We start from the raw sequence: 19000 nt of genomic DNA, 5'->3' as shown, positions 1-19000 counted from the left end.
GTGAATGGTGATCGGAGGCCCAGCCCTGTGGTTGTTGGCATGGGGGTGGGCCCCGCCTAGCGAGGGGCCTGGCGATGCTGGATGGAAGAGAGGTCTGGTGAGTGTTCCTAGTGGGGAGCAAGCGGCAATTGGGAAGCTGCTGGACTGGTGCTGCTGGCCTCCAGGCCTTGTCGGTGCGACACCACTGCCCCCGCATGTTTCCTGCACCATGGGACCCGGGTGAGGGCGTGGATAGGAGGATGGTCCCATCCCCTCCCCCCCCAGAATTAGCCTGTGGAGGAGCCTGGAGTGTGCTTGTGGTCCTCCGCCCCTCTGGTCCGTGCGGAGTCACGCCCAGCTCCGGTTCAGTCTGGCCTGGTGAGCCTCCCCATAGTGGCATCAACCGGAGGAGAAAAGTTGTAGGGACTGTCTCCAGCCCGCCATTACGAAGATGGTGGGGTCGTGAGTGGCAGCCCTGTGGACGCCCGGGGGTCCGGCAGAGGGAAGCCCCTGAAGGTTCAAGGACTAGCCGTCTGCAGGCATTGGACAAGAAGCTACTGAAGCAAGGAGACTGAGAATGGTTCTTGTTGGCCCTGGGGGTGTCTTCACTATGCGCTTTCAGACTTCCAAGCGTGTAACTTAGATAGTGCGAGACTAATGACCCAGTGATAGCCCTGACCTGTGCTCGGTCCGGGCAGCGGTCCGGCGCCACCACTGCTCAAGAGTCTTCAAGACATGCGCCACTTGTGTGGTCCCTACACAGCATTACATCTACAAAATAGAAAAACGGCAACCATGGGTAAGGATAGAGTGACACGATCGCAAGCTACCAATACTATCACTCAGTACATCACATTGCTGCAGTCAACACAAAGCCGAATGCGTCAAGGGAACGACGAGTCAATGGGGAGCCCACAAGGAGAGGAGACAGAGCCCTCACGAGCTGACCTACTTGGTGTTATGCAAGGCACCTGAATGGCACTGGAACACAAGATTGAAACGGTCTCAATAGACGTCTGCTTGCTGCGTGCAGACTTGAGAAAGGTGATGGACAAGGTTGAGACAGCTGAAGGAAATTTACTTGACCTACAGGTGTTCACCTTGAAGCGACAAATGACGCAGATGACCACAGTTACCCAAGACCTGGAGAAGAGGGTGGAAGACGCAGAAGGACGCTCCCGCCACAATATTATTTGAGTACTGGGAGCCCTGGAAAAGATGGGGAGGACGAGGTTGGAGATTTTCTTGGAAAATTGGATTCGTACTGAATTAAAACCTCAGGGCCGTCACAAATTTTCATTGTAGAATGAGTGCCCTGGTCCCTGCATTCCTCCTCCGGGAGCACCACCCAGAGCACTGATTGCAAAGATATTAAACTACAGGAACAGAGACTGTATTCTACGGGCAGCCCGAGAACACCAGATACCATGAATCAGTAGTAGCCCTATCACTATATACCCATATTATACGAAACAGGTACAAGAGTGGCATAAAACATTCCAAGCAGCGAAGCAAGTCGTGAGCCCTCCATCTGCAGCATATGCTGCTGTACCCAGCGTGGCTGCAGGCCCTGTTTCAGGGGAAGGCTCTATTCTTTGACCGTCTGAAGGCGGTCTGTGACTGGTTAGGCATGCAGAAGGTGCCATCTTCCTCCAGACCGGGCGAGGGTTGGAGTCAGGAGCAGGGGTCCTAACATCAGAGGTGGGGCTGCATCCCCCGAGCAACAGTTAATGAGGCCCGCACGGACCCCCGTGACCACAGCGGGTGACCATACACGAGGATGACACAATGCAGGTATGGATGATAGAGGAGTACAGTCAGAGTCCCACTGCGAACTTGTCGATGCCTGATCCTGGGGAGCGAGAGGGAACTGCAGAGACAATAGATACCCAGGTCGACATCATTCCTGGCACCGTTCTACGTGTGCGTGATGAACTGTGGAGTATCTAGACGCTGTTATATACAACCTAAGTAAATATAAATTATTTAGATGGACAACTACACAGTAGAGACATGGACAGCTGAGGTGCAGCGTTGGAATGTTAGGCTCTGTGGTCATGTTAAGGATACCTTTAGGAGGAATGGATTAGTTTAAATTAATGAAAAATAGAGAGCAGGAGTAAAAGATGAAAGTGGATGATCTGAGCAAAAGAGCAGAGTTTCTGGCAGTCTGCCTTATTTCGGACTCCAAAAGGCCCAAATGATAGAGATACTTCAAGAAGATGCCCTTACCCTCTCTGCCATTAGCCTGTCTGCCCGTGCCCTCCCTTAGTCTTTTATCTGCCAGGCATAGACGGTATCTCTACCAAGATGTTGTTGCTCTTACTATTGGACTGTTTTTGGCATAACAAAATAACATTAGTTTGTATAAGGAGTGCGGAGAGATGAAGCAAGTAACTCAACCCACTGTTGACTGACTATTCCATCATCACCCTATCTAGCCCCTTTTTAAAGTTCACGACTTACTGTCTCTGTCATGCAAATAAACTCCAAAATTAGCTAGGAGATTGATAAGAGTGCAAAGCATGGTTGTTGACCAAATACACCACACTTGGTGTTTCACACACCTCCTCAACAGCATTGCCAGTCTAGTAGATCTTATCCTTCTAGCAAGTCACCTCTGCTGTCGCATTGGCATATCCATAGGGGATAACAAGAGTGATGGGTGGAATGCTTGGATTAATCTCGGCCATTACTTGGGGCTGCATTCCATACCATTGTTTTTTTTGCCTACTGGGCCAGCTCAGACAGATAACAGCCATAGGCAGATGGTCCCAGGATGTCCTCTAATAGGAACAGTGCAGCCCTGAACTGCTATACCAGATTCCGTATGAATAATTCAAGCATTCCTTCTATCACCTTGTTTTTTGTTGCAGTAGATGCCCCAAGTGCAATAGGATATGTCAAGATTTGGGTCCCGTGCCTCAAGGCTATAGTTGTGCATCACCAACATGGCCAAAACAGGTCTGGGGGTGCTTATGTTCCCATCTGGAGGAGACATGATCTGGCAGTTCGGGCCTGTTCTGTTGAATTAGGACCAATACTGATTTGCATATTATAGGTCTTTCTTTAGAGTGGCATAGTGGGTGAAAAACAATGGACTAGAATACAGCTCCAAGCATTCACCAGTGTCGGAAATTATATCAGGCGTTCCTTCCATCATCATCTTTTTTATTGGATTGGCCTACCTAGACCATTGATCCTTTGATTTTAGGCTGGATCCGAAACATACCTTGCTTCTTCAGAAAATCAGCATGGCGTCCAGTTTCTGCAGAACTGGGAGAGTAGTACACTGAAACGTTACACTCCCGGTCTTTGTCCTGTATCATGGCCACCATGGTCTTTTTTGAGGACTGTGGGGAATTGGTCACTTGGCAGTGAACGTAATAAATATGCTCACTTGCCTTCCCAGAAATAACTCATGCATGGCTGTATAATGTATTTATTGAAATTGCCCTGATATACTGCACTTTCAGCCTTAACATTTTTTTTTTTTTTACAACGTCTTCCTACAAGATGATTGTTCATTATACAGATTGGAGACCGTTCAGTTTTGTAAGCTCAAGTTTTTTAAATAAAGTGGAAGGACTTTGATTTCCATGTTATTCTAGGAGAGAAGCTCAGATTCTTCTTGAGTGATACTGTTGAAATACATAGAAGATGTACTTACACAATGATCAGAAGATGTGGTAAGCCTTGTTCCCCACTTATTGCTAATCCAGTAGTCATTAGGTGCTACAATATCTGCTCTTCTAAGCAGAGACTAGACTTCTTTTAAGACTACATCTCTCTGTAAGTTAGTGTAGCACATCTGTACTTTAGCTACTGAAGCCCAACTTGGCCTAAGATGAGTCGTGTCCCTGCACTGGCCAAAGCCTTGTCTGTAGCAGGTTTGCCCTGAGTAGTCTCCAGGTCAAAGCATTTGCACTCAGACTTGAAACCCACACTTATCCGTGTGCCCCTAGTTCTATGTAGTTCACATGCATATAGAACCTGGCTGTTTGTGGCCATTTGGGGGTCAGCAGGTAGGGATCAGGGATCACTAGTAGAGTTCATTGCCTAGCGCATACCCCTCGACATGTGACTTTCACTCTGCTCCCTGTAACTGTTTAGATCTCTCTTTGTCCTTAAAGTGTCTTAAAGCAGTGTGAAGTGCATTATAAAATACCTAAACAAATAGTTGGTGTCCAGCCTAGGTATAGGGAGCTTCATCCATGCTGTATCTTTTTAGGGAAATAGCTCGTTATGAAAATGATTTCTGCTAACATTAATTTTCTATAACTTTAACTTGTGTGTGTATAACCTGCAAATCTGACATGGCTCAACTTCTCCAGGATGTGAATTGGACGTCTTAGGCCTATGCCATTATGATTTACTGCAGTCCTGCTTTCATTTAATAAGCCCACTTCACACCTTCCAAAAGCTCTCAAATGTTAAGCTCAGACCGAAAGGCCTATTTTTACTGCATTTTTGCACAACACAGGGGCAGGACAAAACCCATCCTGTGAGGGACATTGATGAGTGGGCCTGGCTGTCACTATGCTCATCCTGTGGCCCTGACCCCATGGTCACTGGCTTCCTAGCCCTAAAAGGCCGTTCATGAAATAAGGTGATCCTACTAGCAGTTTCTCCATTCTATCTCTGCCATCACAGTGTAATTGTCAGACATACATCATTGAGAAGATAATCAGGTGGCAGATGTGACTCCTTTCCTATCACTACACACCTTTTTAAAAAAAAAAAAAAAAAAAAAAAAAAACTTCATTGGACTCTTAATGTTTTTAAAAGATTAAAAACTGATTCATTTTGTCTCCAAATTTTGCTCTAGTCCTGGTGAATACCTTATCTCTTCCTCCTTTCATTGCAAATTTTTACAGCGGCAGGGGGCAGGAGAGGAAGATTACTTTGAGCATTTGGTTCTGTGTCCAAAGTTTCACAGATTTCCACACATTCATGATTTAGGCAAATTTACTAGACTACACAAAAGCCTTCCATTTCAAGAGGTTGTCTTCTTTCGGAGGGGATTGTTTTGGGACCCGAGTGTAAAGATCAACTCAACTAGTGATGCCCACTGAAGGGATCTGTTTGTAAACTGCAGCACACAGGATCAAATTTCAGGAGGCAGGGACAACCTTTCAGCCCTCTGATGTCTGATTCTTGTGAATCAATCTCTTTAGAGAGCTCTGTGCCTGCTAACCTGGGGAGCCTTTCAAATCAGCTCTTATATTGAGGCCTGACTCTTCTTAGCTGGAGAGATTACTCACACCATAAACCTAATCGGGGTTTAAATTTCAGCCAACCACAATTCCTTTTAAACACAATGTACCCTTTTCTTGCAGATGGTGCAGAGCCTGACTCAAGTAAGCTCCTCGGCGTCCCCCTAACTGAGGATCCTCAGCAGAGACTCAAGTGGCAGGCCCATCTGGAGTTCACACACAACCATGATGTGGGAGACCTGACCTGGGACAAAATTGACGTTTCACTTCCACACTCCGATAAACTGCGCTCCCTCATTCTGGCTGGCATCCCACACAGCATGAGGCCACAGGTATTTTCCTTGTGCCTGATAGTAGGCCTTTAGTACTCACCTTTTACACACAGCAAGACAGCGTGTGCTTAGCTCTAATGACATGAGGTTATTGCCTCAAATTCAGAATGGTTTGCTTGGTGTATACTGCTGCCCATCATGAGAACAGAGCTGATCCATTAAGAGTTGCATATGTAAACAGGTTGTTTTGCCCAGCTCTCCCAGTTCTGAGACGGCAGTTTCTTACCTACATATTGCCTTGAAGACCTATTTACATGTAAATAAGTTTTGATAAATGCTTTTACCCGCAGATTCCTAACCTTATGACTATGCCCAGGTGCCAGACTAGATTCAGAAACTCAAAAAGCAGTGCTCCTGAGCGCCAGTTGGTGGGTGGTGCACTTCCGTATGCCATCGTCGATCATATCTGGAAGTGATGAAGAGAGCCGCATACAAGTGTCACCCATGCTCACTGTCTTAAGTTCCTTTCTTTTGATGCCTTCAGACGCATATATGTAGCTCCACTACTCTTTTCTTCTTTTTTTGAAGAACAATTCTTTGTCAATTTTTCAGTGGGCAAGGCAAAGTGCCACAGCTGAAAATCTGCAGGGTTCAAACCTTGTTGTGAGGGTCGCAAACATGTCTGTGACGGATCCCAACAAGGTGTTCCTCTGGTGCTTGGGTTCCATGCAGATTCTAGGACCTTTTACCACTGTACCTGCATGAACCCAAAGGGCATCCGTGAGCGTGAAGCCAGGATAAATTTGGTGAAACACTGCAACACTCCATGCAGGTCGTGCTTCCAGCCGAAGTAGAGAGGGTGATGCGCTGGAATTCGACATTAAAGAAGATCTACCCCACGAACAAAGTCTTCGGGTAAGTCCAAAAAACCCCACAAGAAGTCCAAGTGAGATATGGCCCTTCCTGTCACTCTTCATCTCCCAAGAAGGTGCAAGACTATCTCCATGCCTTCAAGTTTCACTTACATTGGAACAAGAAGCCGAATCCAACTCTGGGCCAGGTACACCTAGAATTCCCAGGTCTGTTGGTGAGATACCTTCAGCATATTTCCTGTTCCCTCTGGTGTGCTTTTGGAACCTAAGGATCCGCATGCAAGGGTTTCCAGTTATGTTAACTCCATTAGAACGGTCCTCTGCACCAACTGTGCCTTCCAGACCTGCTTTGGGTTCCACAGTGGTGGTGCTGCCAACTTTGGGTCTGATGCAGAAATTTGCCCCAGTATCTTGGAAGTCGAAACCGATGCTGCCAGTGGTGAAGAAGGAGCCAGGTCCTATCCGAATCTTCAACTTTGAGCCAAATTTGTCTAGACTTTAACTGAGGCTGCACCTAGATCCTAATACGGCACAGCCAATACTTAATCCCTCCAATTCCCATACTGTACCACTGCTGTTACCATGCAGCCATACACAGGACCTGCATTAACGTTTTGATTCACCCCACCTTCTGTTGGGGAATGGTGATGGCATCAGGCATACATCTTCTCTTGATGCTGTTCTCTGCTGATTTGACCACAACAGTGTAACCGGCCTCATCCTGCAAAGAACCCTACAGGAACAGATATATGCTTACTATTTGCCATTTATAGGTAAGAGGGGGCTGGAATTGAAGCCGATTTTTCCTTGACCATTACACACCTTGACATATTAAACTAACTTGCCATCCTGTGCGCCAAAGCCTTTGGATTGATAGCATTTAGTTCTTCTTTATCTGCGGGAACCCACTCTCATCTCAACTTTTCCAAGATGGTTCAATGAAATATAGCAAATGGAACAACTCACTTGAGACTCTACTAGTTATTCTGAGCACATCACTGCCTTTGCTGTGCCTCTCTTCCACCTCTTCAACCTATTGCCCTACTTCAACTGAACAAAATATTCCCGCCCCTCCACTTCTACCTGATTATCCTATACTGCCCTCTGTCCCACCTCATTAACCCTTCCCATACTGCTACTGTTTAAACTCTTGCTATCTTCTGCATTCTCGTGTGCCACCACATCTTTAATTCTTGTTGTCTCTCATCCCCTGCCTCATTACTGTCTCCTTTGCCCGCAGCTATGGATGCGTCTCTCTGGAGCCCTGCAGAAAAAGCGCAACTCAGAAATGTCCTACCGAGACATAATCAAAAACAGCTCTAACGATGAGACTGTCTCTGCCAAGCAGGTGAGCGGAGAAGAGAGCACATGTGTGGAACAGCAAGACTCCAGCAAAGGATATGAGGCCAGTGATTAATTTGCTTCTTTGTAATCTTTATATAGCAAAGATGTAGCCATGGTGGTAGCAAAGCACTTGAGTGTGTGACAATTACATTAGTGAGAAAACTTTGATGGAACAATTAAGGATGAAAAGGATTGGGGTTAGTTTTTGGAAGCACAAGAAATCCTGGGCTTAACTTAATCCTTCTAATAGGTTGATTCGTGTGCTTGGTTGGAGAAGGTTGTTGCCCTTGTGTTTTTTTACTTTTTTTATTTCTTGAAATAGACAAGACTTTCATCTGGTCTTTATCTGGTCTCCACCAATGTGTAGTTTGTTGTTCAGGTAGCTGGTAAGACCTGACTGGATAACTGTAAGAAAATCGTCTGATTTTGAAGTTAATTCAGACTTAAATTGGGAGCCTGAGAATCTCTTTCACAGTGGAGTGATGCAATCTGACTTCTTTGCTCCTATGGAAATGCTGGGTTTTGCTTGGAGTGTACCTTTTAATGGTACACATGAGGAGTTGAGTGGGCTTGATAGGATATTGATGTGTGAGAGCACCAAGCATTGGGCCACAGCTCTGCCATTGTAGGTGGAATTATGGATTTCAGGTATCTGAGGAGATAAGCTGGAAGAATGTCAGTTTGCTGAATTTTGCAATAGGTGGTACCTTAGTCTGGTTTCAGTCAGTGGTGAAGCCCAGTGATATGGCTTAGGGCACCTATGAGGATAAGATTATAAATGACCAGGGCTTTCATAAATTTTTGGATTGGAAGATGGATGTCTTGTGTGTAGAGGATAAGGGCTTCCATTTTTGCATGGCTGAGGCTCAGAACAGCCTCTGTTTGAAGTTCTGTAAGGATGCCATGTCGCATGACTTTGGCTGTGACTCTCTTCTGTAGAGTGTTGTGTCACCTGTATTTTGGTGGATGGCTGCAATAATATCTAATAGCATCAGATCAGATTGCTTCTTTATGAGCTTGAGATGAAAGGATGATAGGATTGAGCTTGCCTATTAGAAATTGTTCTGTAGATGAGAGGACAAAGGCAACCATTTCAGAACTGTCCCATCCTGTCTCATCCGAGGAGAATGGTACTATATGTTGTATTGTAATTCATTGTTTTGAATGTTAATGAGGGCCATATAGGCAAGCAGGCATTGCCTTTGTCCACGACACGCAATATGTCATTTGCTGGAGCAGAATCTGGATTGAGATGTGTTCAGGAGCTTGTGATCAAATACATGAGTTAGGAGTTGAAATCACTTATGTTTTACATTATTTACTTTCCAGAACAATACATTTGGAGTCTGAGCAGAAATTCTGGTGGTGTAGAAGCTCTAGGTTGGCCTTTTTCAGAACAGTGATGTTCAGACCTGACTTCAGAGAGTAAATACATTTTCTTTCGCTTAAGAAGGTCTATATAGAGTTTTTAGGAGTATAAGAGCCGAGTCGGATCTGTTTTATTTAATAGATTCAGGGAATTGGGGATAATTAGCATAAGTAGAGGAATTTACCGAAGCAGTGGTTTAGAGTAAGGAGTGTGCATCAGGTGTTTGAAAACATGATTATTTGGGGTGTTCCTTTGTGTTCAGAAAGGATATGTTGACTATGTCGCAGGCATTTGCTGCTATGCATGTATTGGTGGATTTTTGTACTGGGTTCAGACCATGTGTGGTTGTTTGAAAGATAGCTCTGGAATGGTTTGCGGGAACACTGGTGAGATATTTGAATTTAGTTTTTTTTGTGGATTTTGAAGTTCTTGTAATTATTTATTTTATTCGGGGAGTCACACTGAGTGTGATGTTTGTAGTTTCTCCCTATCATTTATATTTTGTCATGCATGTACCTCTTTGGAATACCTGATCAATGACTCTTTTCTTTGATTCTCAATGAGAGGGATTATATTTTTGATGATTTTGGAAATATTTTATTGCAGTTGTTTGATAGCTCTTTGGTAGTTTTAGAAATAACAGTGGATGTCGAAGTAGTTTTCAGTTCTTCCAAGCATTGGGAGGAATATTAAAGTGAACAATTACTGCAATGCGTTTGAAGTGTGAATAATGAGTGATTAAACAAGTAGTGGGGGATATGGAAGTGAGTGAGATTCCATTTAAGTCTAGGAGGCTGGCGCTATGTTTATTGAACTAGTGTCTTGCAGGCATAACACAAGTGTTGTAGGGATTGTGCATGTTTGTTACAGCCATGGCCAGAGTTCATAGGTCTCTTTGTTCTCCTCAGATTGAGAAGGACCTCCTCCGGACCATGCCAAGCAACGCCTGCTTCTCCAACTTGAACAGCATTGGAGTACCTCGCCTGCGCCGGATCCTAAGGGGCTTGGCGTGGCTGTATCCTGAGATTGGCTACTGCCAGGGCACCGGCATGGTGAGAACTCGCTTCTCTCGATGTCCTCTTCTAGACACCACTGATCATGTTTTACAAAAATTGTATGCATTACTGCACTTCACTCTTGATTATTAAAACAAAATTAAGTTGATTTCTGAAATGTTTGCCTGAGTAAATTAAAATAGCTCAATTGCACATAATAGGTGAGTTGCAAATATGTGTAAGACTTGGAGGGAGAGAAACAAGCTGGCCTTGGAGATGTGAGGTCAGATAATGCCTCATCTTCCTTCCACACAGAAAGCAATTGAGAAGCTAGACCAACTCAGACCAACTCAGGCATCCTCTGCTCCAGCTCTGCACTGACACAGAAGCCACTGAACAATAGTAAGCACTGTATTTCCTTCAGGTTCCAATGCCACCAGACTGATTCCTCCCAATCCCTTCTTCACAAATGTACTTCATTGACTGTTACTGGTATCAAGAATGTTTTTTTCTTATTATCTTTTTTAGTAAATACAACAGACCACAACAGCTGACTGGTACATCTCAGTAAAATAAGACATTCAGTTTAGTGGAACATTTTGTAACATCATAGGTACAGGCAGCATATACATATGCTGTGAGTGCTTGGTGGGATTAGAATGCGTACAGATGGAACTGGTGTTGGTATTTGGCAACACATCATATATCTTTTATCCTCCCTGTGTAATATCTTTTAGGAGATTAATTGTTGAGATGTGGTGGAGGAGCGGGGGGGGGGATCAGGAAAGCTATTTCCACTTTAGTTGGACTGTCCATCACCCCTTGTGTCCTTTTAGACCTCATAAGGTGCACAGGCTTTCATAACCATGCCCACAGCAAGCAACCACATGAGTACCACACTACCGCCTGAGTCTTTGGCAGTAACTAGAACTCTTGCCCTTTCCTACAGAAAGTCATTTGCCAGTGGTAATGATTTGGGGTTTGTGAATGGCCTTCAGCATGGTAGACGCTGAGATTGGGTGAATGTGTCAGGTTTCACCCTTATCACAGTGACCTCTTTCTTAGTAGGAAGAATGTGAAATGCCATGGCAGCCCTCCTGCAATGCTCATCAGAGACACTCCCCCTTCACTATTAATTGCTTATTTGCATGTTGCCCATAGTGCTGCAGTCTTTCATTCTAAATGTATGATTCTCAACATTTTATGAATCTTGATAGGACTTCCAACAACCGTTGGGAAGACTGCACTCCGCCTCCCTTTCACTTGCCCATACCCCCTGCATCTACCAATGCAGAAGGGGTGGATGCTTCTTCTCTCATGTTGCAGCAAAAACCTGGAACAGCTTCCCCACACACCTCTGGACCATCACCTCTCTCCCAGAATTCCGAAGGGCCCTCAAAACCTGGCTGTTTAAATTATCCTCTGGGACCTGCAAGCACCTGGATACTCTATCGAGAGATTAGCCGAGTTCGTCTACTCGCACGGGAAGATAAGTCGGGGGTTCGTGTCCTTGTCGTATAGGAAAGGAGGGGGAAGAAGCACCATTGACTTAGACCAACGCTGTAGGTGCGCTGTAAATGCTTTGAACCCATTTACAGAAGTGGTCTCCAATCCCAAAGTGATGCATCATTTCAAAGAGGCATGACCAGTGAACAAGATCGAATGCCTTCTCCGCATCTATGGACAAGAGGGGTGCGCCTCTGCGTGAGCGATGCGTCTTGACAATAAGATGCAAAACGCTTGGTATTGTCACTGCATTGGCTGGAGGAGATAAAGCTGGACTGGTTCAGATCAATTAGACCAGGCATTAGTGGGGTTAAGGGGGTGCGACAGAATGCTGGAGAAGAGTTTCGTGTCAATGTTTAGGAGAGAAAGGGGTCTATGAGACCCACATTGAGTTGGATCTTTGCCTGGCTTGGGTATCACCAATATGGCAGCATCTAGCATAGAATCAGTAAAGGATACTGTCTCAGCAAAGGACTTAAATAGTTGGGTTAGAAGTGGAACCCAGTCGTGGCAGAAAGTCTTGTAAAATTGTGTGGTGAAACCATCTGACCTGGGTAAATTCAATGTTTTAAGGCGGGCTGTTGCTTAGATCATCTGTTCTATCCGGATAGGCTGATCCAACGTATCTGCCTACGTCTCAGGCAGAGTGGCAAGGGTTGCAGGGTGAATATATCCTGAGGAGTTGCTGGTCAGAACTTCGTCATTCACGTATAGGGTACCGGAGTTGGCCTGGAAGGCCAAGGCTATGGCTTCAGCAGAACCGGCTTCCCCGGAAGAAGGGGTACGGATCGACTTGACAGAGCCAGAAAGGGTATTGCTACGTGAGGCATGTGCTGCATCCGCCCATATTGATGACTTCCTAGGTAGAATCTATTTAAGGTGCAAAGTTGCGTATTCAGCCCTGTCTAAGTCTCAGACAGAGAAAGGCGCCTGGCATAATCTAGCTCCAGCCAGATTCTGTGAGCTCCATTGCGTTTATGGATTGCTTCCAGTCAGAAGACAGTGCCCTCTAAGCTGCATCTCTTCTCTCAGCAATGTTTATTCTCGGCCGCCGACGTAGCTATTACTTCTCTGCGGATTACCAATTTCAAAGCTTCCCAGACAGACGCTAGAGATGTCTCCCCAATGTCATTGATTTGGAGGTAGGATACAATTGTTTTGCAGAGAGAGTCGACCCTCTCAAAGGAGCGGAGCAGGGAATCCTGCAGTTGCCAGATGGAGCAGGTAGGCCTGGGCGAGGGCAGGTGTAGTGTAAGAGTTAGGAGGGGCATAGTTGGAGAGGGAGCTTGGGGCTATGGATGCATCTGATGTAGGTGCTAGCATGGGAGGTGTGGCGAAAAAGTAATCAATACGTGCATAGGTCTTATGGGCGGCAGAGTAGTATGTGTAGTCTCTAGAAGTAGGGTGTAAGTGCTGTTGCAGGCCACACTCTGCAAGCCATTGTATGCCAGCGGGCGAGAAGGCCCCTGTTTGGCCCAAACGATGTCCAGATTGATCTGTGTTGGAATCCATAACCAGGTTCATGCCCCCATCCCTCCCCCCGCCTTAATAGCCAAGTCTGGAGCTTGAAGCACTGGCGCTAGTGAGTTCATGATGAGACACTAGGTGTGTGTTGGGGACATATAGATGTTCACTGGAGTGAAGTGGAAGGAGCCTATCTTAATCCTAAATGCCAGTAGGTGCCCTTTTACATCTGCTGCTGTGGAGTGGATGTCCCCCTTGAAACCCTGAGAAAAAAGAAAGGCAATGACGCCCTTTTTGGTAGGGCCAGAGGACCAGAACGGACGTGGGAACCAGTGGGAGTGCATCCTATGTACATCTTTAAAGTGTAAATGTGTCTCCTATAAGAGGCAGATCTCACATCCTGATTGCTCAATGAGAGACGGGACAGCCAACCTTTTCGTGGGGCTATTAAGACCCCGGGCGTTAAAACAAAGGATTTTGAGCTCCATAACACCTAAAAGAGTTAGGCAATCGTTCAGAGAAGTCCTCTTGAGGACCCAAGGAGCACACCCCTCAGGATCGTCGAGCTTCAGCACCATGCTTTGCAGTGCCGAACATGAGGTCAGGAAAAAAAATGTGTCAGCTGAAGGCACCAGGGTAACCTTGAAACAAACAGAATTAAAACCCCATACTCAAAGAACAGTCCATTAACCATGGAAACATAGAGTAATACATGAACCAGGCAGTCAGATCACAGCTGGAAAGGATCTAGGTAGGGAAGGCCACCTCATCTGAGTCAGAGTGGTAATTCTAAGTCAAGTAAAAAGAATCCCCACCGCCACTCATATATGCCCTGCCGCCAAAGGAAGAAAGTGGAAGGTGGGGACCCCAGTCCGTAAGATGGATCTAGCTTGTCAGTGTCCCCTGATAATGATTCCAGGACAGCCTCTCTCTCGAGGGCCTAGTCTTGGGATCCAGGCGTGCTACCTGTGGTGCAGTTCAGTCGCCGTTTCCGCACCTGCTTCTGTGTTGTTGGGCCTTTGAGGCTAGCTGGGCGGCCATCTAAGAGGGGCTCCTCAATACCCAGCATGCAGCAGACCTCGCTAATGGATCAGATCTGATGGAGTTTCTCTTGAAGATGGAAGACAATCCGAAAGGGATGGCCCCAGGACTATGAAATGCCATTGTTCTACAGGTGGATGGTGACAGGGCAGATCTCTTCTGAAGCGTGATGGCGGCGTGGTCTTGGAAAAGCAGAGGAGTGTGGCCTCTGAACTGGAGTTGGGTACAGGGGGCGGGCCTTGCGTAGGATGGATTCTTTCAATTTGAAATCATGCAGGAACACCAGGATATCTGCCGCGGGCTCTTCACTGGCCACGGCAGGCCTTAAGGATGAAGCCTATCAAGTTTTATCTCCTTTTCGGGGGAATCCTCAAGTATGTGCCAAAAGAGGGCAGTGACATATTTGCTTAAGTTGGATCCTTCAGCATTAGTCGAAACCCCCCTGATACGGTTGTTATTCTATTTAAAGCAGTTTTCTAGGTTTTCTGTGTATGCCTGGAGGTCTAGTTGTTGGTCCTGGAGCCAAAGAGTTTCTTGTTGGTGCCATTCTATCTCTTTGCTGCGGCCATTGTCTTTATCCTCACGCAAACCCTGTGACTAGCATCATAAGTCACAACGTATGTCCCTCAAATCGGCTGAGAGGACTTTCTTTACCACTTGTAGCTCATAACGGAGGGAGGCGAATAGGGGCTCCAAGAAGGCGCGCAGCACTGGGCTGTCCTCGTCCTCTTTCTCCAGCAGTCGCTCAGCCTTACAGTTAGGCACCCCGTCGTCTGCATGTCTCTGAGGGAGCAGTCCTTTTTGTTCCGGACTGTGGACATGGTGGCAGAGCTCACTCCCAGTTGGGAGGCACCCACAGCCAAAGAAAATAGTAGAGCGTTCAGTCGCCTTCAGGCCCCAAAGAGACCCTAATAAGAGAGGTGGAGAACAAGCTCTCTGCACAGGCCCCCAGGGAGCAGCCACCGGATGTAGGGGGATCAGCTGTGTTGTCAGTACTCCCCATCTGAGTGCAATCCTAGGCCCTGTCCTAGCTTTTGCCCGCTGTGCTTACAAGGACTGCAGGGAGCACTGAAGGAAGGTCATCGCTTGCAATAGTTATTATTGTCTATGAGGTCGTCTTCCAAGGATCCTTGTATAGTGAGCATAGGAGATACTGGGGGCCACACCTGTCTTGCCCTGTGTTTTTAGTCCATGGGCTCCTTCAAAAAACCCCTAAGCAGGCAGAAACAGCTGAGAGTGCTGCCCGTGGGGGCCATCGCTCTGCGGAGCATGATCAGCAAACTGGTGTGCACAACTAGGCCCTTCTGTTCAAGGCAGGGTGTCAGGCAGGCTGCGGTGCACCAGTAGGCTGCACCAGAGTCAGCAGGAATCCCTTAGGCCCTGCGCTTAGTCAACAATGGGTAGATGCAGGTGGGCCCCTGAATGGCAAATCCAGGGCCCATCGCCGCCACCCGCGAGTGTGTTCACAGAGTCAGGCGGTCGCCTCGTTGGGTTAAAAAGCTAGGGCGTCACCAGGATCCCCCAGTATAAGAGGGAGGATGCACCACTCGCCGCCAACTCCCGGTCTGCCGGCAGGGTCTCTGCGCACGCAGGCGCCCGGTGTTACCCACAGACCTGAAGACTAGTCAGCCCTTCAGGGCCACGCTAGACAGCCAGCGCAGCCCACCCATGCCATGTTTAGTCTGCAGGCATCGCTCCTAGGTCCATCACATCAGGTTACAGGCTGCTGGAGCCAGGAACAAGCACTTTGGAGGCCCCCGTGTGAACCATAGCCTCCACTCCTGTCGAATAGGAAGTGGGGGAACGCACAGGCTTTGGTGGGAACAGCGCCGGCTGATGCGTGGGTGGTGGAGAGACAGGGAAACACGTCTTAGCAGCCCACCATATTGACCACAACCCGATTTATTTTTTATGTGGAGGTTTTTTCTTCTATAAATACACTGATAATCAGTACTCCACAGTGATTAATAACGAAGTAACTCCTAATTGCTTGAGGACGTTCTATTTTCACTCTGAGCTGTAAAAGCCTTTTCTTCATCGTCTCTTGTAATCTTCACTGCCATGGAGGTTCTCTTGATGCTTCCTGTGGAGAAGTGTTTGCCTCTTAATGTTTCCAGTTCCTAAGGGAACTTTGAATTTTACAATAGTTTGCCAATATCCAATGAAGACAAGATACAGTCACTACAAAGATTAAGTTGATTTTACGCCCTCATGGAAGAATTTCAAACCCTCCTTGACCTGAAGCCCTTAAGTATCTTTCATCTCTAGGTTAATATTTCGTGCATGAATCTGTGCCAGGAAGGTGACCACCATAACCCACTCTAGAGTTGTAGGCACCAGTTGGGTCAGGACAGTATCCCTTGGAATGTATACATCTCCAGTACAAAAGGATTCGGTCATGAGTAAAAGGTTGTTCTGTCATGGGCTGAGGTGGAGCTCAATTTTTCAGACCTGTGATTTTGGCCTTCATGGAGCTCTCCACTACTTACCAGCCAATGAGAGGTGTTGTACCTGCTCGTTGAAAGCATATTGTTTTAGGAAAAATTGGCTGCACAGAAGGCATCACCTCAAAAGTTGAAAATCAAGGGAATAGGAGTTGCGTAAAAAATTTATAGACATATTAGACGATAGAAAGGAATACCAAATAAATTGTTTGTAACTGGAGCACCTGAGTTGTGCTCTTTGGGAGACTTGTTCAAAATGGTCTTTGCACTTTTATTCCTTTTTGCGATAGTCAGTCTGCTTGACATTTAAAGGAAGACCATGGCAGAAGAGATTGTGGTACGTCTAGCAACGTGACCCTGTTCTTTTTCTTGAGGGATGGAAATAGGAAATTCCCTCCAATAAGTCACCATGTCCTACAATCAATCATCACTTTAGAAAACACCTGGAAACAAATTGACAGTTGTGATCAAATCCATCTACCCCATGCTCGAAGTGGTTAGTAAAATTTGATGAACCACCTAATGATTTTCATTAGAATACAGTAGTTCCTAAGACTGGTCTAGCTTAAAAGTCAAAACTTGTTTTGGATGTTTCAGTCCTCCTTTTGGCATCGTTTAATGTCAGAAGGGGTTTTATTACTGTTGGGATAGTTTAACATTTGTACTACTCTTTTAGTTGTGCCAAATCTTTTGTGTGAAATAAAAATGTTTGAAATTAAAACATTTTGCTAAAAGCATTGCTTCATGATTTCCCTAGAGATAAACCAACTAAAACCTATAGTGTTCAAAGTATCCATCTTCCGTAGAGTGTGCAGCATGTGCCATTCTCTGTTATATGAAAGCCATGGTGTTGCTGGACAAACACAGACAGGTTAGGTCTCGAGATGGGCAATCATTTTGGTTTTCTGTGACGAAACACATGAAAAACACGCCAAGTGTGTCATATTGACTGCATGAGATTGTAACTTGGGAAAGGTTAAGATAAAAGGTTTGTGAGTGCCCAGTTTATAGCGACGAGGGTCTGTTGGAGGAATGTCTCTTTTTCTGTGACTGTGCTTTTTTAAGCCAGTCATTAAATCTATAAGATGCCATCTTCTGCATTGTGGTAGAACAACCAAAGTGCTCTCTTATCTTCTATGCCTAACTGAGGTAGAAACCCATTGATTGTGTGACTTACTGTAGTCTTGTTTCTGACACCACCTTTCTTCAAGTGTTGTAAACCTTTCTATTTTGGAGAAGTTTTTACACTAGGCTCAAAAGAACAAAATAACTTCTTTTGCTGCTGTATAGCTAATACTCTCTTCCTCGTTTTCATTCCGTTTCTTAGAAATACTGCAATTAGGAGTATGTTGGTGTTATCCCACACAAAAGGTTTTCATTACTGACGTTTTTATAAGAGTTAGTGATATTCTGTGGTTCTGCTGTAAAAATCAGACTCCTTACCAGTGCAAATAATTCAATGTCTCCAGTTTCAGATCACCACCTTTGTTTATAACTTGCAACTGTGCACTTTTCGGCCTTCTTTGGAGATACCATTTTCTTGTAAATTGTATTTGAGTCATTTACATTAGGTCATAGTTTCCCCTTGAATATAGTCCTCACTTTGGCAAGATGTGGAGCAATTAGTTAATCACTCCATGATTGATCTACAAGGATGCTGTCCTTAGTGTTGTGCTGTGTAATGAGTTCTTTGGCTTAGTCTGTATAGAGGCTTTCCATCTGGATAGTGTGCAAGGTTTGATTCCTAGAGTGTTGTTAATAACCCATTAAGCAGAAGCAGGGGTTTCTTCCAGAAAGGCTTTGGCAGATATCTACGATGTGGGTGTTGGTGCCGGCCACCATATTTATGGCATAAAACTTCCTCTTTGGTCTGTACCAGCTTGTCAGTGTGTTCCAAGAATGTATTGCCACTTATCCTGACAAACGGTGCAATTGCCTTTAGCCTAGCTTCAAACATTAGATTTTGTGGTGCATATGTGGGGGTTCTAGTGAACTTTTTTATCCATTCAGATACCAAGGTATGGGTTAACTCAAACTTCCCCATGGCTGCCTTCATCTAGATGACCCTAGAGGAGCCTGTGCCTTTTTGGGTGCTACCCGAATACAATGACTTTTAATTTGGAGGTTTTGATTACTAGACTGATTGCCCCACTGGGGATTGGAGAGCAAGTTGAGTTGTGCAGGGTTAAGGATGATTTTCTCTTCCACTCAATCCTCCTTTGAGGCACATATCCGCTTTTTGTAGACCTTCTGGTCAATATCATCCAGAAGGATTGGCTGATAGAATTTGTCTTTGTTTGTAGGCCCTTTTTTCTGACCAGCACTGGCAAGAACCTGAAACACACGTTGACTAGATTTTAAAACATTTCTCTGAATCATACTGTGACGTTGGTAATGAGACCTTCACCCCCTTGATATTTTATGGGACGTCCTATGTCATTCATATGGTGAAAACATAATCTGGGCCCTAGTCATTTTCTTGACAGGCACTTACAATG

General features: G+C 45.7%; 1 protein-coding gene across 6 annotated transcripts in view; it reads left to right on the top strand.

Moving 5' to 3' along the window:
- SGSM3 (small G protein signaling modulator 3) overlaps window positions 1-19000 on the top strand; it is a 256141-nt gene that overhangs the window by 116022 nt on the left and 121119 nt on the right. For 4 of the 6 annotated variants that reach the window (XM_069231269.1, XM_069231270.1, XM_069231271.1 and 1 more), the window contains exons 6-8: window positions 5319-5527; window positions 7580-7744; window positions 9961-10104. In XM_069231269.1, the coding sequence (XP_069087370.1) occupies window positions 5319-5527; window positions 7580-7744; window positions 9961-10104 (518 nt within the window). The remainder of the gene's footprint in view (window positions 1-5318; window positions 5528-7579; window positions 7745-9960; window positions 10105-19000) is intronic. The other 2 variants (XM_069231273.1, XM_069231274.1) reach the window with 1 other exon arrangement.

The sequence above is a fragment of the Pleurodeles waltl genome, chromosome 4_2 (genome assembly GCF_031143425.1).
Source record: "Pleurodeles waltl isolate 20211129_DDA chromosome 4_2, aPleWal1.hap1.20221129, whole genome shotgun sequence".
In the NCBI taxonomy this organism is placed as follows: Eukaryota; Metazoa; Chordata; class Amphibia; order Caudata; family Salamandridae; genus Pleurodeles; species Pleurodeles waltl.
Note: the sequence above shows the minus strand (reverse complement) of the source record. Positions and strands in the feature narration are given on the sequence as shown.